The sequence below is a fragment of the Coregonus clupeaformis genome, unplaced genomic scaffold (genome assembly GCF_020615455.1).
Source record: "Coregonus clupeaformis isolate EN_2021a unplaced genomic scaffold, ASM2061545v1 scaf1058, whole genome shotgun sequence".
Taxonomy (NCBI): Eukaryota; Metazoa; Chordata; class Actinopteri; order Salmoniformes; family Salmonidae; genus Coregonus; species Coregonus clupeaformis.
The window spans coordinates 24,759-48,533 of record NW_025534512.1 but is presented as its reverse complement, the minus strand read 5'-3'; the positions used below and the strand labels follow the sequence as shown (position 1 = coordinate 48,533).

General features: G+C 41.5%; 1 protein-coding gene across 1 annotated transcript; it reads right to left on the bottom strand.

Annotated features, from left to right (window-relative positions):
• Positions 1-4,747: 4,747 nt before the first annotated feature.
• Positions 4,748-6,453, bottom strand: LOC121561819 (zinc finger protein 112-like). The gene is made up of 2 exons (XM_041874266.2): positions 6,442-6,453; positions 4,748-6,241 (listed from the first exon to the last, which is right to left on the bottom strand). Exon 2 carries the CDS (start codon positions 5,798-5,800, stop codon positions 4,997-4,999), a length of 804 nt encoding a protein of 267 aa, XP_041730200.1. The 5' UTR covers positions 5,801-6,241; positions 6,442-6,453; the 3' UTR covers positions 4,748-4,996.
• Positions 6,454-23,775: the final 17,322 nt, after the last annotated feature.

Here is a 23,775-nt window from a genome sequence, read left to right as displayed (position 1 = left end):
TCTAATTTTCTGAGATACTGAATTTGTGGTTTTCATGAGCTGTAAACCGTAATCATCAAGATTAAAACAAATACAGGCTTGAACTATTTCACTTTTTGTGTAATTAATCCACGATATGCAGGTTTTCCTACTTACAAAGCATGTAGAGGTCTGTAATTTTTAATCACATTGTATGATTTTTAAGTAATTAATTTGCATTTTATTGCATGACATAAGTATTTGATACGTCAGAAAAGCAGAACTTAATATTTGGTACAGAAACCTTTGTTTGCAATTACAGAGATCATACGTTTCCTGTAGGTCTTGACCAGGTTTGCACACACTGCAGCAGGGATTTTGGTCCACTCCTCCATACAGACCTTCTCCAGATCCTTCAGGTTTCGGGGCTGTCGCTGGGCAACACGGACTTTCAACTCCCTCCAAAGATTTTCTATGGGGTTGAGATCTGGAGACTGGCTAGGCCACTCCAGGACCTTGAAATGCTTCTTACGAAGCCACTCCTTCGTTGCCCGGGCGGTGTGTTTGGGATCATTGTCATGCTGAAAGACCCAGCCACGTTTCATCTTCAATGCCCTTGCTGATGGAAGGAGGTTTTCACTCAAAATCTCACGATACATGGCCCCATTCATTCTTTCTTTCACACGGATCAGTCGTCCTGGTCCCTTTGCAGAAAAACAGCCCCAAAGCATGATGTTTCCACCCCCATGCTTCACAGTCGGTATGGTGTTCTTTGGATGCAACTCAGCATTCTTTGTCCTCCAAACACGACGAGTTGAGTTTTTACCAAAAAGTTCTATTTTGGTTTCATCTGACCATATGACATTCTCCCAATCCTCTTCTGGATCATCCAAATGCACTCTAGCAAACTTCAGACGGGCCTGGATATGTACTGGTTTAAGCAGGGGGACACGTCTTGCACTGCAGGATTTGAGTCCCTGGCGGTGTAGTGTGTTACTGATGGTAGGCTTTGTTACTTTGGTCCCAGCTCTCTGCAGGTCATTCACTAGGTCCCCCCGTGTGGTTCTGGGATTTTTGCTCACCGTTCTTGTGATCATTTTGACCCCACAGGGTGAGATCTTGCGTGGAGCCCCAGATCGAGGGAGATTATCAGTGGTCTTGTATGTCTTCCATTTCCTAATAATTGCTCCCACAGTTGATTTCTTCAAACCAAGCTGCTTACCTATTGCAGATTCAGTCTTCCCAGCATGGTGCAGGTCTACAATTTTGTTTCTGGTGTCCTTTGACAGCTCTTTGGTCTTGGCCATAGTGGAGTTTGGTGTGTGACTGTTTGATGTTGTGGACAGGTGTCTTTTATACTGATAACAAGTTCAAACAGGTGCCATTAATACAGGTAACGAGTGGAGGACAGAGGAGCCTCTTAAAGAAGAAGTTACAGGTCTGTGAGAGCCAGAAATCTTGCTTGTTTGTAGGTGACCAAATACTTATTTTCCACCACAATTTGCAAATAAATTAATTTAAAATCCTACAATGTGATTTACTGGGATTTTTTTCTCTCAATTTGTCTGTCATAGTTGACGTGTACCTATGATGAAAATTACAGGCCTCTCTCATCTTTTTAAGTGGGAGAACTTGCACAATTGGTGGCTGACTAAATACTTTTTTCCCCCACTGTACATACATTTACCATTCATTTCTATTGGGCACAAAATAATCTGAAACACAACCAAATCAAACAGCGAATGCATCCAACAAATTTGTAGAGTCACAAGCTTGATGTAGTCATGGCGTGCTACGAATATGGCACCAAATACTTACTGTTTACTACTTTAATACACATATAAGTCAATTTGTCCCAATACTTTTGGTCCCCTAAAATGAAGGGACTACGTAAAGAAAGTGCTGTAATTTCTAAACGGTTCAACCGATATGGATGAAAATACGCTCAAATTATAGCTGACATTCTGCACTTTAACCTCGTAGTCATTGTTTGATTTCAAATCCAAGCTGTTGGAGTATATAGCAAAAATATGAAAAAATGCTTCAAATAATTACGGAGGGCACTATATCTTGCTAACCTTATCTAGCTAGCTATTGTTATCTGTTGTTGTGTGTGTTTTTTTTTAACTACACCGTATTCAAAAGATTAGCCAACTGGCTCAATGGCTGGTTCTGGAGCTGGATTTGTCATAAGCATTGATTTAGGGAAACCTTCACCACAGATGGAAACCACTGGACTATCTTTGACTTCACCATCTATCGTTATCTCCAAAGATTTGACATCTTCCATAAATTGCCGACACGTTTTTCGACATTGTAAATGGACACAGTGCAACCTTTGGTAGGTAGGGTGCTGGCAGGCTTCCGCTGCGGTACAGCAAAGCCAATTCAGCCCGTGCTCGTAGTTCTCACAGGGGAAGTGAAATTATAGGCTACAATGACTTGGCTCATGATCATACACTCCGCAAATGACATGTAACTTTAGTGGTCAAAACCATTCATCTTGGGGCGACGGGGAGAGCAAACGTCAGTTGCCAAACGTCAGGCTCGAAACCTTAATGACTTGGAGAAGATCTGCAAAGAGGAGTGGGACAAAATCCCTCCTGAGATGTGTGCAAACCTGGTGGCCAACTACAAGAAACGTCTGACCTCTGTGATTGCCAACAAGGGTTTTGCCACCAAGTACTAAGTCATGTTTTGCAGAGGGGTCAAATACTTATTTCCCTCATTATAATGCAAATCAATTTATAAAATGTTCTACATGCGTTTTTCTTCATTTTTTTGTTGTTATTCTGTCTCTCACTGTTCAAATAAACCTACCATTAAAATTATAGACTGATCATGTCTTTGTCAGTGGGCAAACGTACAAAATCAGCAGGGGATCAAATACTTTTTTCCCTCACTGTATAGGCATGCCCAATTTAGGCATCTTTTTTAACAACGTGATATACAACAAAAGATATAACTTGAAATAACATGATTGTAGGTAATAAAATAATTGAAAGAAAAACATGTTTATTTATTAGCCTAGTGGTTATAAGTATTTGTATATTGTGAATTAGGCCTCGTGAAATCATTGTCAAAAGCGCAAGAGATACTGTTGCATGTAGGTCTAGATTATTTATGGATTGATCATATAGAAATATCAAAACATTCTTTCAACAACTCCAAAGAAATTGCATGTGGTGCAGGAACCACTGACTCTCTGCCTTTTTCTATTATCAAGACACTTGCTGGTAACTGTTAACTGATTAGGACAACTCAGGTCTTCTATATATCTGTCGACTAGGCGGGACTCTTATTACTAAAGAGGCTTCATGCATAGCTTTTATTTCTACCCATTAGAGTAGGAGTAAAATGTCTCTATTCTCAGCACTTACGACCAATATTCTACTCTGAGATGCTTTGTGGATAGGGGCCCAGATGTGATGTATATTAAAGAGAGTCTCAATGAAAATCTTAGAATGAAAAGTCCCATTTTGTGTTTATTAAACTTTTTAAAAAAATCTAAATACACCATATGAAAACCACACATACACGTCTCAACAAAAAATCTGCATGAACTTGACAAACTGCATTCATTTTCTCATTAAAAGTGTCTTGGGGAAAAATGTGTTTTGTGCCCAATAGAAATGAATGGTAAATAATGTATTGTGTAATTTTGGATTCACTTGGATTCACTTGTATTGTAAATAACAATATAATATGTTTCTAAACACTTCTACCTTCATGTGGATGCTACCATGATTATGGATAATCCTAAATGAATCGTGAATGGTGATGAGTGAGAAAGATACAGAGGGTCAAAGATCATACCCCCAAGACATGCTAACCTCTTACCATTACCAATAACAGGGGAGGAGAACATGTCTTGGAGGTATGGTCTTTGACACTAACTTTCTCACTCATCATTCACGATTCATTCAGGATCATCTGTAATCATGGTAGCATGCACACAAATGTATAAGTGTTTAGAAACATATTCTATTGTTATTTACAATAAAAGTTACTCCAAAATGACACTCCATTATTTTCCATTCATTTCTATTGGGCACAAAAATAATCTGAAACACAACCAAAACAAACAGCGAATGCATCCAACAAATTTGTAGAGTCACAAGCTTGATGTAGTCATGGCATGCTATGAATATGGGACAAAATACTTAATTCCTGCAGTCAACTGACCAAATCGCCCTCTAGTGGCCTCATGGGTGGAATGTTATTAATATTTTTCATAATTTCATAATTAATAGACATTCTTTTCTTTTTTTACCGTCAATTCCGGTGTTTCTATTTCAAACGGTTTTGTTATATTTCAGTGTAATATTGGGATGCAAAGCCAAACATTTATACATTTAAACTCTATATCTGACATGGTACAAGTATCTTCTTTTTTTTAAACCCATAACCATGTGTGTGAGGTGTATACTTTTGTTTCAAAGTAGATTTGTTTAAGACTATCTAGAAACACTCTGTGTGACCCAGATTTAGCCCACTGCAGTAAAAGGGTATTTACCATTCATTTCTAGTGGGCACAAAATAATCTGAAACACAACCAAAACTGCAAATGCATCCAACAAGTTTGTAAAGTCACAAGTTTGATTTAGACATTGCGTGCTAGGAATATGGGACCAAATATCAAACTTTTGACTACTTTATCTAAGAATCTTTAGGGGTGTTAATAATTTTGACCCCTACCTTTTTGAAACAAAAGTATTACTTGTTAAACAAAATCTCTTTCTCCTGGAGCAATTTTATTAGTATAAAATAATATATCAATTATATATATATTTTTTTATTACATATAATATAGCACAGTATTTGAATTTATATTTTATACAGTCATTATTGCTGATCTTTATCAAGTGTGTCAATCATTTCTGACCCCACTGTATATCACAATGTCTGGATGCAATATTCTACCCAGGAATGTTCAACACTGAAATCTGTTACTCTCGTTATTCCAAATGCATCTGTGGATCTTTTCTGCTGAATATTCCTCTGTCGTTAATGCGCCGTTTGATCTAAACGTCAGAAGCTATTGAGTGGAATGGTTACTTTCTATGTTATAGAGTGGAATGGTTTTTCTGCTGGTGCATCCTGAGGTAGAGCCTCTTTGAGAACCTCTTCCCGCAGTGCATTTGTACGCAAACAGCCTTTCTCCTGTGTGGACCTTCAAGTGCATCTTCAGCTGGTCCTGGCGGGAGAACCTTTTCTCACACTGGGGGCAGCTATAGGGTTTCTCCCCTGTGTGGACCCTCTGGTGCCTCTTCAGGTGGCCAGCCTGGGCAAAGCGCATATGACACTGGGTACAACTGAAGGGTTTCTCCCCTGTGTGGACCCTCTGGTGGATCTCCACATTCTGGGAGCAGCTGAAGCCTTTCTTACAGAACATGCAGAGGAACCGCTTCTCTTTACTATTGCCTGATGTGGCTCCTCCTCCTCCTCGAGCCTGGGCTCTAGCCCTGTCGTTTGAGTTCAATACCTGATCGAAAAGGACACGGCCATGTGAATCGGAAGGCACCATCGACATTGACACTAGGCCGCGATCCCTGAACGCGTGTAAAGGGGAGTGGGTCGTGACATTTGGATTTGTCTCTAAGCTTTCCCTGTAATCTAAGAAATCTGTGCCCTGTGAGTGTCCGTCTCCTAGGTGACTATCTGCATTCCATGTGGGAGGAGCGTCACCCTCCACTTTCACACTCACCTCATCTATCACTATAACCTCCCCTTTCTTATCTAGGCACCCTTCAGAGTATACACTACTACTGTACTGGTTCCAGTCCCCTCTAGACAGATCAGTCTGTGTCTCTAAACCCAAGGGCATGTTGCCAGGGTCCATCTCTGTAGCGTAAGAACAAGACGGATCATCACCGCCAGTGTCTAACGCATCACCATCACCATCCCCAGGGGAATGAACAGTCCTCTGGCTCTGGTGAAATACCGGTAAATACTCTGAGCCGGGAGCAGGAAGACAGCCCAGTCTCCCCAGCCCCAGTCTCTCTGGGTCTGATCTGTGGTCAGATCCTGTGTGTAAGAGCCTGTGTGTTACAGTTAAAGTCTTGGTGTCGGTCTCTGACTTGAGGACGGCGTTCGGCGTTCCACTGACCTCCGTGATGTTGCCTCGGGTCCTGGGCGGCGCTGGGGCAGTGGTTGGGTCCTCCGTGGCTACAGGGGGCGCTCCAGCCACTTCAATCTGGATGTCTCTGCTGTGCCGTGGGTCCTCCTCTCCTTCAGACCTCACCAGCTTAACCCTAGGACCTGCAGCCTCTGCATCTACAGACTGACACAAAAAGAGAGGAGGTTATTACCGGTACATGGGTTGAATTGGATAACAATGTCCTAGGGAAGTCTCACAAGCTCCCCTATGGCATATAAATAAGGATGTACATGTAAGCAAGTGAATAGCTGAGGGGAGCCTTTCTGAAATAAACTAGCCACATTTAATGTACTGTAAATTTGATGTAAAACTATTACACTAACCTCTATCACTAAAACGTGCTGGGTTGAGGTTCCACTTCCCTCATCAACAGTGATTGGTTGGTCATCTCTCCATGTATTGTGTCCCGCTGGCTTCACAAAGCTCCTGTGGCCTCCAGTGAGATGTCCTTCACCTGAGAGAGTGATTGGGGGAAAAAAGGTGGTTAGGTTAGCTACTGTCAATGCTCAACGCTATATTGTACACTGTTGACAGTTTTAGAATTCTAGGTAAGGTAACACTTCTCATAACTTCTTGATATACTATTTATTGATTGATGTATTATGTTCCAAGCATCTTATTGTTTTCAATGAGTAAATAATAGGAAATGCAGTAAATGAAGAATCTGGTTGGAATATGATATTGTGTCTTTCTGCAAGATAGCTAAGTAATCAGGGGAATTACTGCATACAATCCAAAAACTGACCAAGACCCAATTCTGGTTAACCAAAGATTGTCTATTATATTGACAAGATATTCGAGTGACGGCTCTGATAATATAAATACATGTCCTCAAAGATGGAAGGCAGGCGGGAGGAGGCGAGATCAGGTGGGACCATTCTAGCCAATAGAGATATATAGATGACTCATTATAGCGTCTGTGACAGCATGGGCAGCACCATTGAGGCTATCTCCATTTATATTAAAGTAGTCCATTTTCTTCTTCTTCATCGGCTGATTGCTCCCAACTCATAGGAATCCCCACACAGTTGACTACTTTTAAATGGTGCAAGCCCTCAATGGCAATGTCCATTCTAAAATGGGTTATATCCATGATGAGTCCTCTATCTATCTCTATGACAACAGGCACAACTCTGATATTCAAAATTTCCAGAAATGCCACGTGGCATCCACTTATATCAGTGCATTGGTAACAACCTAACCATTACAACACTTCTATTGATCAAATAAGCATCACGTAGCAAATTAGCAATTACATTTTATGTTGACCAAATTCGACACTAATTTACCTCCATACAAAAATGCCTCACTTCCTGGGCTTATTTTCGTGGCCAGATTTTGGGTTGAGAAAAACCTCTTGCTTCGCCTCTTCCACTCTGGGTTAACACATGCGCAGAGGGGAACGGGGCGATTTGTTTAAGAGACATCTGGATACTGTCTATCAGGATTTTGTGGCCATTTACACAGATGGTTCAAAAGATCCAAGGACAGGACGTACTGGGTCAGCATTTGTAGTGCAGGAATGTGGGGTGGAAGTCAGGAAACGTATTACAGATCATCTGGCTGTATATACAGTGAAGCTAATGGCCATACTGTTGGCCTTGCAGTGGGTGGAGGAAGTCATACAAGACAGAGTAGTTATTTGCTCTGATTCATGTGCAGTGTTAATTAGTCTCCAGTCCTTTAGCTCATGTAGCAGACAAAACCTGCTTTATGAGGTGCTACAAACCCATGGCAGGATTAAACAGATGGATATTCAGATAAGATTTACTTTGGTCCCAGCCCATGTGGGGGTGGAGGGGAACAAGGCGTTAGATGAACAGGCTAAACAAGCACTTAGTAGTGGGGATGTTGACGTTGAAGTTTCAATAAGCAAGGCAGAGGCAAAAAGACTGATATATACAGTGATGGTGCAGAGATGGCAGGAGCAGTGGAATAGAGATAATAAGGGAAGGCAATTATTTCAAGTGTTGTCATAGAGATAGATAGGAAGGGACAGAAGAGAGGAGGCTATTTTTACAAGATTAAGGGTGGGACACAGCCTGTTGAATAAGACATTAAATGTGATAGGAAAGCATGCAACAGGAAAGTGTGATTATTGTCAGGAAACAGTATTGCTACAGTGTGGGCAGTATCAGAGGGAAACAGAGAGGATGAGATCTAGGATGAGGGCGAAGGGGATACAGGAAATTTGTTTAAAGAGTATATTGAGTAGAACGTCATTAGATATAGTTTCAAATATTTTGTTATCTTTTTTAAGAGCAACGGGGCTGTTGGTAGAGCATGGCGTTTGCAATGCCAGAGTTGTGGCTCTGGATAAGAGCATCTGCTAAATTACGTAAATGTAAATGGTAGGTAGGATTTAGATTATCCCTGTCTCTGGGCCACACTCCAGTACAGTAGGTGGCGGTAATGCGCCATAACATTGGATGCCAACCGCCGATAAACCCCACTGAAGAAGAAGGGGAACGGGGCAACAGGCCCCGCAGCCTTGGCCTTCTGCAAAATGTACCTCTTGCCATTCCTCTGTATCGGTCGAGGATCTTGACACTACTGGGACGATTGGCGAGAACGCGCTCCCGCGCCACCTTCAGTTCCTGTAGCTGTAGTTTCCTCCGCAATGCCCTGTTTTCTTTATGGCTTTGAGTTATTTCCAAACGAAACACAGCATAGTCGTCGTCAACGAGTTTACAGATCTCTGCCACTGCTGCATTTGCTAGCACCTCCATGATGGAGGCTATTTGAGTGTGAAAAACCATACAGTTAGCCATTGTTAGCAGCTCGCTAGCCCTACCTAGATAACATCTATCAACCAAATCCAGTCTCCAACGCGAATTAAACACTACCTGGGGTTAGCATGCGATACTGTGCAGTTAAATGAGTCATGGTTTGAGTTCCATTGTGTTCATAAACGTCTAAATAAAAACGCTAACGTGGAAATTGTTCTTGGTCATTGTTTACTTCCGTTTACACTGAAGAGATGTTATTGGTTGGCGTCATAGCTCAAAGGGTGTGGCTAAATAAAAAAGGGGTATTTGCGCTGTTCTTTAAAATATGCAGTGGTGGAAAAAGTACTAAATGGTCATACTTGAGTAAAAGTAAAATACCTTAATAGAAATTGACTCAAGTAAAAGTCACCCAGTGAAATACTACTTGAGTAAAGGTCTAAAAGTATCTGGTTTTAAAAGTACTTAAGTACAGTGGTGGAAAAAGTACTCAATTGTCATACTTTAGTAAAAGTAAAAAGTAAATGCTATACATCAAAGTCCTTATATTAAGCAAACCAGACAGCACGACTTTATAAAAAAAAAAAAAAATTATGGACAGATGGGCACACTCCAAAAATGTACAAATGCAGTATTTGTGTTTAGTGATTCCGCCAGATCAGAGGCAGTAGGGATGACAACGCCTTATATTGACAGGTGCGTGAATTGGACCATATTGCTGTCCTGCATGAGCATTCTAAATGTAAGGAGTACTTTTTGGTGTCAGGAAAATGTATGGTAGTAAAAAGTACATATTTTCTTTAGCAATGTAGTGGAGTAAAAGTTGTCAAAAAAATAAATTGTAAAGTACAGATACACCCAAAAACGTACTTTAAAGTATTTTTACTTAAGTACTTTACACCACTAGAAATACGGTACAGCTTATCACGTTACTCATCAAACCTCTTCAACGATTGCCTATTATATTGACAAGATATTCGAGTGACCACTCTAAAAATGGAAATACATGTCCTTAAAGATGGAAGGCGGAAGGAGGCAAGATCAGGTGGTAACATTCTAGCTAATGTGAGGGCAGATACACGTGTGAACAACAGGGCATAGAGATAGATCAAAGGTTATTGGTTCGTGTACACAATTTAGCAGATGATATAGTGAGCACAGCGAAATGCTTATGTTATTAGCTCCTAACAATGCAGTAAAATGTCAAACAAGTACACAAATAAAAAACAAATAGAGGACTGATGATGCTTTCAAGACAACAGGGAACTTTGAAAGAAAATGGTGTCATATCATGACGTCAGTGATCTAAAGGTTGAAAAGTCGGAACACTAGAGTTGGATGACCGTTCAGACCGATTTTTCCCAGTCTGAGCTCATTTTTGTCTGAGTTCTCAGTTGTCTTGAACGCACTGAAGTGTGAAGTCTGAGATTTCCGAGTTCCCAGTTTTTTTTTTACGCGGCATCTTTGTATCTACAGTGGGGGAAAAAAGTATTTAGTCAGCCACCAATTGTGCAAGTTCTCCCACTTAAAAATATGAGAGAGGCCTGTAATTTTCATCATAGGTACAAGTCAACTATGACAGACAAAATGAGATTTTTTTCTCCAGAAAATCACATTGTAGGATTTTTTATGAATTTATTTGCAAATTATGGTGGAAAATAAGTATTTGGTCAATAACAAAAGTTACTCAATACTTTGTTATATACCCTTTGTTGGCAATGACACAGGTCAAACGTTTTCTGTAAGTCTTCACAAGGTTTTCACACACTGTTGCTGGTATTTTGGCCCATTCCTCCATGCAGATCTCCTCTAGAGCAGTGATGTTTTGGGGCTGTCGCTGGGCAACACAGACTTTCAACTCCCTCCAAAGATTTTCTATGGGGTTGAGATCTGGAGACTGGCTAGGCCACTCCAGGACCATGAAATGCTTCTTACGAAGCCACTCCTTCGTTGCCCGGGCGGTGTGTTTGGGATCATTGTCATGCTGAAAGACCCAGCCACGTTTCATCTTCAATGCCCTTGCTGATGGAAGGAGGTTTTCACTCAAAATCTCACGATACATGGCCCCATTCATTCTTTCCTTTACACGGATCAGTCGTCCTGGTCCCTTTGCAGAAAAACAGCCCCAAAGCATGATGTTTCCACCCCCATGCTTCACAGTAGGTATGGTGTTCTTTGGATGCAACTCAGCATTCTTTGTCCTCCAAACACGACTGAGTTGAGTTTTTACCAAAAAAGTTCTATTTTGGTTTCATCTGACTATATGACATTCTCCCAATCCTCTTCTGGATCATCCAAATGCACTCTAGCAATCTTCAGACGGGCCTGGACATGTACTGGCTTAAGCAGGGGGACACGTCTGGCACTGCAGGATTTGAGTCCCTGGCGGCGTAGTGTGTTACTGATGGTAGGCTTTGTTACTTTGGTCCCAGCTCTCTGCAGGTCATTCACTAGGTCCCCCCGTGTGGTTCTGGGATTTTTGCTCACCGTTCTTGTGATCATTTTGACCCCACGGGGTGAGATCTTCCTAATAATTGCTCCCACAGTTGATTTCTTCAAACCAAGCTGCTTACCTATTGCAGATTCAGTCTTCCCAGCCTGGTGCAGGTCTACAATTTTGTTTCTGGTGTCCTTTGACAGCTCTTTGGTCTTGGCCATAGTGGAGTTTGGAGTGTGACTGTTTGAGGTTGTGGACAGGTGTCTTTTATACTGATAACAAGTTCAAACAGGTGCCATTAATACAGGTAACGAGTGGAGGACAGAGGAGCCTCTTAAAGAAGAAGTTACAGGTCTGTGAGAGCCAGAAATCTTGCTTGTTTGTAGGTGACCAAATACTTATTTTCCACCATGATTTGCAAATAAATTCATAAAAAATCCTACAATGTGATATTCTGGAAAAAAAATCTAAATTTGTCTGTCATAGTTGACGTGTACCTATGATGAAAATTACAGGCCTCTCTCATCTTTTTAAGTGGGAGAACTTGCACAATTGGTGGCTGACTAAATACTTTTTTTCCCCACTGTATGCCATTATAGCGCCTGTGACAGTATGGGCATATTTTTACAGTCTATGGCAGCGCACTCCATTTTAAAGTAGTCAATTTTCTTCTTCATTGGCTGATTGCTCCCAACTCATAGGAATCTCCACCCAGTTGACTACTTTAAAACAGTGGAAGCCTTCAATGGCAATGTCCATGCTAAAACGGGTTATATCCATGATGAGTCCTCTATCATCTATCTCTATGACAACAAGCACAACTCCAATTTAACGTCGTTTTTGGGTAATTTGCCGAAATGCCACGTGCGTCCACTTATCAGTGCATTCGTAACAAACAATTACGAAACTTCTATTCGATCAAATAAGCCTCATGTAGCAAATTAGCAATTAAATTTTTTGTTGACCAAATTCGACACTCATCAAAATAAAAAAAATATATTTTATTTGTTGCATTCACCGAATACAACTGGTGTATACTTTACTGTGAAATGCTTGCTCTACCCAACAATGCAGAGTAAAACAAATGTAACACGAGGAATAAAATAAGAATTGACCTCCATACAAAAATTCCTCACTTCGTGGGCATATTTTCGTGGACAGATTTAGCCTCTTCCTCTCTGGTATCTTTCAAGCTCAGAGCAGAGTTGTTTAGAAAAATTACCATAAATGACCTAACAATAATTGCTGGCTCGATCCCATCGGTGGCAGGGACAGAAACCTATAGGTTTGAAGGAAGCCAACAAAACTAAGGCCAATTTCAATTCTAAATGACAAACAAGCATATCAAAAGGACAACATGAATTCTCATTTATTAACAGATGTGATCACCTAATGTTAGTACATTAAGGAACAGTGTTAGACTTCAATGACAGTGTTTTGGCTATGCCAGCACACCAAACAACAAGGATGTATCATGTGAGAAAGATAGCAAACCCAGATGCTCAACTGAGGGACTTAGTAATCTAAAAAAAACTCTTACCCCAAGACACTTCACATGATGACTATAAAATGTCAGGTAAAGAATGGTTCCCAGATATCCCGTGTACATCTCAAGCCACACTGCTACGATTTCTCCCCATTGTGGACACTCCTATGTCTGGTAAGGTTAGTCAGGAAGGAGAAGATATTGTAACATTGTTTGCACTTGAAGGTCCTTAGGGTGAACGGTCTGGTGCTTCTTCACATAGTTTGCCTAAGTAAAGCACTTCCCACACGTGGGGCAGGCGTACGGCTTGTCTGCGTCCATCTTAATGCTCGGCCTCCAACGTTGTGACCCAATGACACCAGAGGAGGTAGAAGCAGGAGCCACCTTAGGTGGTTAGTCTTTGGGCTTCCTCCTTGACCTCTAGCCATTGTTTGGGTGTTGTTGGGATTGTGTGCTGTGTTATTCGCCTCATTTTCAACGGAAATATGGGCGGGGTAATTTTTTTTTTTTGTGGGGGACTTCCGGCCAATAGTTCACAGCTAGCTAGCTAACTAACTCACTATCGCTTCTCACAACTTCCCAAACATGGATTCACGCAAAACGGGCATTTTATGTTCGGTAAGGGGAGGCCACAATAACTGGCAGAAACGGAAGCTGTTCATGGAGCAGGAGTGTTTTGACTACCAAACTTTTTTGAGGAGGGAGTGCAGTTGTGAGGCGCCTTTTGATTTGCACCCATCTCCTAAGGACGAGGAGTCTCTTCGGCTTTGACTCAAAGCATTGAACTTGAAGAAACCACCAAACCGACCCTATGTGTGTTCCTATCACTTCGTGGACAAGAGGCCGGCTGAAGAGCATCCTTTCCCTGAGAAGTGTCTGGGCTATGATGCTCCAGCACAGACCAGGCGACATCTCATCAGGACATCAACACATACAGGTACTGTAGCTGTTAGCTAGCTGCTACTCGCTAACTATCGTCACAGATGGGGTGTCCTGAATCAGGCAGACGTTAGCTAGCGTAGCTAATGTCATGACTGTCCTGACAGTGGATCAAAGGACCCTCTCTCTCTCCCACAGGAGAGGGGGGAGGGAGAAGTTGGCCAATTTTATGACTTAACAACCAGTCGTAAATACTGTGCAGACTGTCTCTTCCTTGCCATGAAGTATTGGGAGAAAGGACCCCTTTGTTAACACAGGGATTCTTCCCGCCAAAACTCCAACATCCAAAAGTAGATAATGAAACAATATTTCTAACACAAAGAATGTGGGAAATGGTCAGTGGTGATTTAAAGAACAATTATGTCAAATTCGTTACTATGTTGTGATGTCATTAAAGACGGTGGAACAACATAACTGTATCTCTGGGGGTGTACACTTCCCAGTTATGAGGGTTGCATCTAATTGTTGTATAAAACGAATGATTAAGTATAATAATAATTTTGTGAAGATAACAATGTGATTTTAGCATTCTAGATGAAATGATTGTTTTCCATATTGACTTGTTCTCAGTCAGTGGCCACGCCCAGATGAGCACAAACATGTTGAAACGCCCCCTTTTCTACTCAAGTATAAAACCCCTCGTGACGAATTTCTATCAGACCAGGAAGTGTGGAGTGGCGACTGCACGTTTAAAACGGTTAGACCAGAAAGACCAGGAAGCCCCATGGCTTAAAATGGTTGACACTCTACAGACCAGAAAACGTGAGACATTAGTCCACACGTTTGAAATGGTGAAACTCTGAAACTCTCAACCTCTACACGAGGTGAAGAAGCAGATAAACGCACTAGACCTTATGATATCAGTCTGCAGCAGGCATGTATAGTCGTCTAGAGAACTTTCACTAAAGACACAAGTTGGGAAGGACAATCCCTCTCCGACAACCGTTGGTACATCTGAAGTATCTATTCCAACGAACACTCCATTCGAAGACAAGCCGAGTCTCACCGAAGTGGAATCAGGACACTCAAACCCTTTTTTAGAAAGTGGTTCAACAGAGAGACAACGATCAAGGACAGCTACGCGTAAATATATACATTGCATTTCTTAACCGAATGAGCGGTGGTTAGGGTGCTAAGTATTATGATTACTGTGAGCGTAGTTTCCAAATGTAACAACGATAGTTTGAATCTCTGTCTCTCCCTTTCAGTCTCTGTGAATGACCCCTCATTCTCCTAACCAAGCAGTCATGCTATAGTCCAGTCCACTAGGGACCTGTTTTCATTGTATTACGTTAGTAATCAATAACCTATACCGTGTGTGTGTGTTTGTATTCTGTGTTATTATTTAGTTAGTTAGTAAATAAATAATTAAGCCAATTTGTGTATTGCTGATTCATCAATAAGGTTAGGGTTCTTGCAGGTTCAAGGATTATGCGACGTTCACAATGATTGATACGTTGACTGTTTTATACATAGTGATAGGTAAAGACCTTTTAGAGTTTAATTCGGGTAATGGTAACTGTATAAAAAAACTTCTCCCGTGGTGCCCCAAATTCCTAATGAGTTAATTGTTACATGATTAATTTAATCGAGTGACAATTCAACATAGTTAGTTGATTCGATAAATAACAGTCATCACATTAATGCAAGTCACATCACAACACTAACTATGTTAGCAGTAGGTAGCCACTCTTAAGTCCTAACATACTGTAGCTAGCTAACTGTTGCCTAGCTTATTCACTTAGCCAGCTAGCTTGAGGGCAGCCCATCTGATACAGTATTGCTAACTAGCGTAGTCCCTACATTGTTAGCTATCCAACAACTTCTGTCTGACAATGTCTCCCCCATGCCATGATTATCCCCATCATTGCTGGCATGCCACAGGTGATGCTCATGAAATGTATAACTAGCTAAATTATTCAACTTAAAGTGTTTTCTTTTTTTTTACCTAACCATGACCCGTAGGCTGTCTGTGTATTGTATTTTGTTAAACTTGTGGTCGCTCTTATGTTTGTTTGACAGATGAAGACAACTGTAGTGATGCAGAGTCTGATCTGAGTGTGCCAATGCCACTGCAGAATAAAGATGCTGTTACTCAATGGGAGGTTCCAGCACTGACTGATCACAACTACGTGTCAAGAGAACCAGTCAACAAGCCCACCTGCCACAAACAAACCCAATGTGGTGGTGCAGAGCCATTGACCCACACCATGTTGAAAAATGACACTAGCTCAGTGTTGTATACTGGCCTTCCTCTTAATGTTTTCTTTGACCATGTAGCATTTCTGCAGAAATTCTACACGGCTAACTTAAATGCATATCACTGATCAAATACTGATAACCTTGATGAAGCTGAAGCTGAATCTACTCCAGGGGTATCTTGCTGAACGCTTTGCTGTGTCCCAAGGAGTAGTGAGCAGAATCCTTTCCTACTGGATTGACACAATGGAGGAGCACATGAGGATCTACATTCCATGGCTGCCGAGGGAGACAATCCAGAACACAATGCCTCAGTGCTTCAAAGAGAAGTTCCCCAACACCACTTGCATCATCGACTGCTCTGAAACCACTCTTCAGAAAGCACACAATATCGATTCCAGAGGGGAGTCATACAGCCACCATTATTCCAGCAATAATCTCAAGTATTTGGTTGCCATTGCTCCATGTGGACTCGTTATGTTAATTTCTCCTGCATATGGAGGCAGATGTAGTGACAAGTTCATCACCCAAAACGCTGGCTTCCTGGAATACTTTAGGCCTGGCGATTTAAGTTATGGGTGACAAGTGCTTCACCTCCGAGATCTGCTGTATGAGAGGAAGGTAAACCTTGCCATACCAGCCTTCACTCAGAAAGGAGGCCAGCTGTCTGACGAGGATGTCACAAGCACGAGAAGGATAGCTAATGTGCGTATACATGTTGAGGGAGTTATCAGATGATGATGTGGATTTTTACATTAATATGGATTTTTATCTCTGTTGCTAAACAATAATTGAATTGGTTCCTCTCACTGGGTTTTTGTGTGTGTGAAATGGGCATCTGACCTGTGTTCGGGTCAAATTCTACAGTTGTCTTATCTTTCAGTGACTGAAACCAGACTGTGACCCTGTGGCTCTGCTTAGGCATATCCCTGGAACGAGCCAGGGTTGAACTGAGTTCAGGCTAAACCCTCCGCCGTCTCTCCTTGGGCGTCTTCATAATTAAATACAGCATGATGGGGTGGGAGAGAGGGCTTGGGCTTGGGTATGTTTGAGAGATTGATTGTGGACCTGCCATGTCCAACAATCAATCTCCAGGTCAAGCCAGGGTGAGCCAGGGTTGAACAGAGTTCAAACTGAACATTATTATTTTTGCATGACAGGGCTTGATTGATTGCACCACCATTGTTTCCAAACTGAATACATAGAGGAGAAATCAGATATCGCCAGTATCATAAACTAAGGAAGTGGGCAGAGCGGTCAAGAGGGGGAAACTGGGAGACAGTGGTGGGGGAACCCAAGAGGGAGGGGTTAAGCTAAAATGTATGTAAAATGACTATATAAACTGAGAGCTGAGAGGTGGGAAGGGAGATGCTTTGCAAACCACCTCGGCTTTGTCTATTGTAATAAAGTCTATCTTAATTCTACAAAAACTCTGGAAATACTTAGGTTCTTTGATCTGTATAAGGACGAATTTGCCACAACATAATTGGCGACCACGAAGGGACTGGAAAAAGAGACCAGAGGGGTGCTGCGCCATCTGGAGGAAGCTGAGTGAATCACACACAAGTATAGTGGCCACGATGAACAAAGGTAAGCAACGTTCTTACTTTAGACATAGAAATTGTGTGATTTGCTCAGCTGATTCTGAATGTCAGGTACCGGGTCTCCAGTATTAAGGGCTAAATTTAGGAAAAGTACAACGTTTTTGTTGGAATGAGAAATAAGCATGCATGCAATGTTGATTATTGATTTTTGTATATGAGTTACGTCCTGTGGGTACAGCTCCAGCAGGAAGTGAAATGCTGGAGGGCTGCACGGGCAGGCGTTGTATGTAAAGTCTAAAAATCCTGTGAATACCGCTCTGGGTATATTAAGAAAATATAGCACTAGAGGGTTGCATAGACAGGTGCCTATGAATACCGCTTTGGAGAGCTAAGGTTAGAGCTCCAGAGGACTGCATGGATAGGTGAGAAATCCAGGGGATGCAATACATAGGGATGTTAGGTAAAAAGTAGTTTTGCACGTCCAGAGTAGGTGGGCAGAAACAAAATAAAAAATCCTGCAGATACAGCCCAGGGGATTCAATACATTTTGGAAGTTAGGTAAAAAGTAGTTTTGCTCATCCAGAGTAGGTGGGCAGAAACAAAATAAAAAATCATGCGGATACAGCCCAGGGGTGCGCTACATAGAGAGAGCGCTAGGTGGAGTAGTAGTTCTGCTCAGCCCATGCGGATGGATAGTTTGCTTGGGCGGCTGATTTAGTTGGGTTGTTAATTTGTCTCATTCAGGTTGCTCATTTGGTCAGTTTGATCAATCTGTTTGATTCGATTGTTTTGTCTGACTCGTTTTGTACAAGACTGGTTTAATTGGACCCGTTCGAGTTTGCGAAAGCAATCCGTTCATCTTGGTGTCACGCGTGCTGTAGGTGGGTGCAGTGGTGGAATCAAACGCAGGACACCGAAGTATAGTCCAACAGACTTTAGTAAATCTCCAACAAGGAAATACGACAACTCTTGCCCGAAGGCGAAATTACGCACGAAGGCGAACAAAAACAAAAGCGCACTAAACAGGTGCGTAACACTCCAACGCAGTGGAGGGAAGCTCAACCGAGCGAAAATACTAAATAAGCCCTACACACGACAGACCAAAATCAATAACACACAACACTAGACAAACACAACGAGAAACTTATAGGACACTAATTAGGCTAAACGAGAACAGGTGTCACAACAAACAGACAAAAGCAAACGAACATGAAACATACAACGGTGGCAGCTAGTATTCCGGAGACAACGAACGCCGAAGCCTGCCCGAACAAGGGAGAGAGGCAGCCTCGGCCGAAACCGTGACACTTGGTCAACTGGTCTGACTCAATTCGGACATTCAATTCATCGAGGTCACTCGGTTGTTCCTCTGGTGCATTTGTTCAATTCATCTGATTCATTTGTTCGTCCTGCTGGCCATTCTGTTCGATTCATGTCGGCACGAGCGGCTGCTTATCTGTACCGGTGTGTTTATATGACGTCTAGACATTATATTTCGGCCAATCTTTTAGGGTGTGGTTCAGCCATTATAGTTGGAAACCTTAAGAGGAGATTTAGGATTATGGTAAAATTGGTTATAGTAAAATGTTAATGTGATAGATTTGACATTCCAAGTTTGAGCCCGTTAATAGAAGAAAATATACCTGCAGGTTATACAAATAGCATTGTGTGAATGGGATATTTGAGTTGTGTGAACATGGGAATGAGCTTTAATCTGAAGTTTGGATAATAACATATAGAAATATGTATAATAAAATGGTTGGGATTTGGATAATAAACTTTTGATATTACATTATCTTGGGGTTCCGTACGTCGCTGCCCATCATAGAATATCAAGGAGTGGTATTGAGAGCAGGATGCTGTTTTAGAAAGTAGCAGAAAGTCTGTATTTTCTGGGAGGATCCCATTACAGGCCGGGCAGAGTCCGGGAAATTAAAGTCTGTTTTTTGGTTCCGCTGGGAGTATGTTTGAAGAAGCTGATTTGTGTCGATTGAGAATCGTAAAAAAACGCGAATTGATTGGTTGATGTGAATATATGACGATATGGTGAATTTTATGCACGTGTAATCGATTACTAGAGATTTGATAAAGTAATAAGTGGAATAATATGAATATGCTAACTTGCGCACCCAAAACGTAGACGTACAGTGAGGGAAAAAAGTATTTGATCCCCTGCTGATTTTGTACGTTTACCCACTGACAAAGAAATGATCAGTCTATAATTTTAATGGTAGGTTTATTTGAACAGTGAGAGACAGAATAACAACAAAAAGGTCCAGAAAAGCACATGTCAAAAATGTTATAAATTGATTTGCATTTTAATGAGGGAAATAAGTATTTGACCCCCTCCAATCAGAAAGATTTCTGGCTCCCAGGTGTCTTTTATACAGGTAACGAGCTGAGATTAGGAGCACACTTAAAGGGAGTGCTCCTAATCTCAGCTTGTTACCTGTAGAAAAGACACCTGTCCACAGAAGCAATCAATCAACCAGATTCCAAACTCTCCACCATGGCCAAGACCAAAGAGCTCTCCAAGGATGTCAGGGACAAGATTGTAGACCTACACAAGGCTGGAATGGGCTACAAAACCATCGCCAAGCAGCTTGGTGAGAAGGTGACAACAGTTGGTGTGATTATTCGCAAATGGAAGAAACACAAAAGAACTGTCAATCTCCCTCGGCCTGGGGCTCCATGCAAGATCTCACCTCGTGGAGTTGCAATGATCATGAGAACGGTGAGGAATCAGCCCAGAACTACATGGGAGGATCTTGTCAATGATCTCAAGGCAGCTGGGACCATAGTCGCCAAGAAAACAATTGGTAACACACTACGCCGTGAAGGACTGAAATCCTGCAGTGCCAGCAAGGTCCCCCTGCTCAAGAAAGCACATATACATGCCCGTCTGAAGTTTGCCAATGAACATCTGAATGATTCAGAGGAGAACTGGGTGAAAGTGTTGTGGTCAGATGAGACCAAAATGGAGATCTTTGGCATCAACTCAACTCGCCGTGTTTGGAGGAGGAGGAATGCTGCCTATGACCCCAAGAACACCATCCCCACTGTCAAACATGGAGGTGGAAACATTATGCTTTGGGGGTGTTTTTCTGCTAAGGGGACAGGACAACTTCACCGCATCAAAGGGACGATGGACGGGGCCATGTACCGTCAAATCTTGGGTGAGAACCTCCTTCCCTCAGCCAGGGCATTGAAAATGGGTCGTGGATGGGTATTCCAGCATGACAATGACCCAAAACACACGGCCAAGGCAACAAATGAGTGGCTCAAGAAGAAGCACATTAAGGTCCTGGAGTGGCCTAGCCAGTCTCCAGACCTTAATCCCATAGAAAATCTGTGGAGGGAGCTGAAGGTTCGAGTTGCCAAACGTCAGCCTCGAAACCTTATTGACTTGGAGAAGATCTGCAAAGAGGAGTGGGACAAAATCCCTCCTGAGATGTGTGCAAACCTGGTAGCCAACTACAAGAAACGTCTGACCTCTGTGATTGCCAACAAGGGTTTTGCCACCAAGTACTAAGTCATGTTGTGCAGAGGGGTCAAATACTTATTTCCCTCATTAAAATGCAAATCAATTTATAACATTTTTGACATGTGTTTTTCTGGATTTTTTTGTTATTATTCTGTCTCTCACTGTTCAAATAAACTTACCATTACAATTATAGACTGATCATTTCTTAGTCAGTGGGCAAACGTACAAAATCAGCAGGGGATCAAATACTTTTTTCCCTCACTGTGCGTGAGGGGTGGGAAATAATACATAGATAATTTGATAGAGATAAGGTTAAGCATTATATGACTGTCTCTCATTGCGGAGCTAAGGTGGTGTAGTAAAGGAATTTCATTATGCTGCAAGGGAAAACATAATCCATTTGATAAAACTTGTTAGATCTGTTTCCAAATCAATTAATGTAGATTTGACTCGTTGACTGCTAATTTATTCCCCTTGAGCATGTGAGATCTTTGCAAAGAAACGTGTTAAGACTACAAACCATTGTAATTGGGATATTTGCAGGATTTACTTGTCATTTCAATAGGCATAGGTTCTGTGTTACTGACTAAAATCTGGGTTTCTGATTATAATTCAACTATGGCCATGGGTTGCTTAGATTGATATAGCAGCCAAACGATTTCGAGGAACTACAGGTTTTTTGTGTGGCTTAATGGTTTGCTGGAGGAACCTACTGAGAACGGGGTTGTAATTTTAAATATTGAATGGAATATGGAAATTAATTGAATATATGCTTGTCAACTACAGCAAGTGTTTGTCTTGTTACCTGTAGCCTAATCAGAAAGGACAGTTACCTAAATCTACTGACTTCTAATAATAGCGGATTGGTAATTGCATAGAGCTGTGGCTATGATCTGAATGGATAACGAAGGAAAGTAAGTTATGTTAAACAACAAATTTATATTTTGACTAAATTAATGCAATAGGCTACAATGATAACATTATCGAAAAGGGGCACAATCTAATGCGAAACAGCTATTACCTATGTCGTTGATCCAGTAACGATACCAGGATAATAGAACCACAATTAAAAGTGTCTATAGTATTGAGAGAATTTCAGTGGGTTATTCCAAAACGAGCGACAGTAATAAGGGAACAAATAGAATTACCCAAATATAATTACCCAAATTGGTACATGAAATTCGAAGGTGGGGGCGCAGACCAGGAGAAAAGATAAGTCAGACCACGATTATTAAAACAATGGTGGGTGCAGGAAATAGTAATAACATAGAAGGTAGGAGAATGTAGGATATGAACTAGGCGTCCAGATATAGACAAGTAAAAGAGAAAAACTAAGAAGGAAAAGTTAGGGAATAAATGCCAAGACGAAGATTAGAACGAGAACCAGCCGCATTTAAGTATAGGATAAGGGGATATACAATAGTGGATTACACAGTGACAGCAAACATACAAATAATAACGTATGATATAGTCATACTGAAAGACAGGAAAATAAGGTATAGGAATTTGGATACGGGATACCTAGAGTACGGAAATGGAAACGTAGGAATATTTGAGAAAATAGTAACGTGAATATTATTAGGGGAAAATAGGGGGTGGTCTAGCAGAGTATGAAGATATATTAGGGAGAAAGATACCATGAACTGAGGAATATAAAAACTTTTAGCTGAGATCACTACAGAAATATTACTGACCCATCCTAACAGAGACACTGAACCTAAACATAAAGCTACAACAGCAATCTAGGATTGTGAAAGTTGTCAAGTTAGTTTTTAACCCTACGATAGAGGTAAATGCAGAACGTTGTTTGAGAATGGGTTTCATTTTTTGTCTACTAGTAAGAATAGAAGAGTTTCCATGTTTTAGTTCAAGGGTGTTAGCGACTGGGGCTCGCTGAACTCGAGCGGGCTGTAAGGGACATAATGGGTTAAGTTTGGTGTAGTGGGATCACTGGTTGCTGCGGAAACGGAGGAGGTCAAAAGGGGGTGAGTGTAAACGGTGTGAAATGGCGCGTTAGTAGCGTTTCAATCGGTAACGTCACTCGCTCTGAGACCTCGAAGTAGTTGTTTCCCTTGCTCTGCAATGGCTGCGGCTTTTGTGGAGCAATGGGTAATGGTGCTTCAAGGGTGATTGTTTTCGATGTGTGCATAGGGTCCCTGGTTCAAGCCCAGGTAGGGGCGAGGAGAGGGATGGAAGCAAAACTGTTTCATTGATGCTGTTGACCCGGATCACTGGTTGCAATGATTGGATTATCCAAATGGGGTTATGCGTTTGTTTATTTTATAAGGTGTCGTTTCCCCTTAATTGAACACAGTATTATCTGATGTGTCTTGAGTAGGATTCTTTCTTCCAGGATTGATGGAAGTCCCCTACAGTATGTATGTTAAGAGAGATGTAGGAGACCACGTCTCAAACAACATTTTAATAGATGCTTGGGATCAAATATCAATGATTCCTTACGCTGAGAAATTGACTATATTTGCGACAGGAAAAAGTATTACATTTAGTGGGGTTGGAGAACCCTTGCAAGAGTTAAAGACAGTGGATTCTAAAAAGTGATATTGAAATTGGCAGTATGTATGGGCGAGAGCACGAATGATGATTACAAATAGTCAAACGTTGTATCACGCTGCATTTAAACAATCGCTGAAGGGTTTTGTGTTGTAGTGAGTTGTTATGGGCGTCGAATGACGAGAACACTGATAGGCCAGACCATCAATACATTAGTAAACTATTTTGGTAGAGAGGGGCCACAAAGCATGTGGGAAAGTACAACCAGCGAAACAAAAAGATAACATACAGTTGAAGTTGGAAGTTTACATACACCTTAGACAAATACATT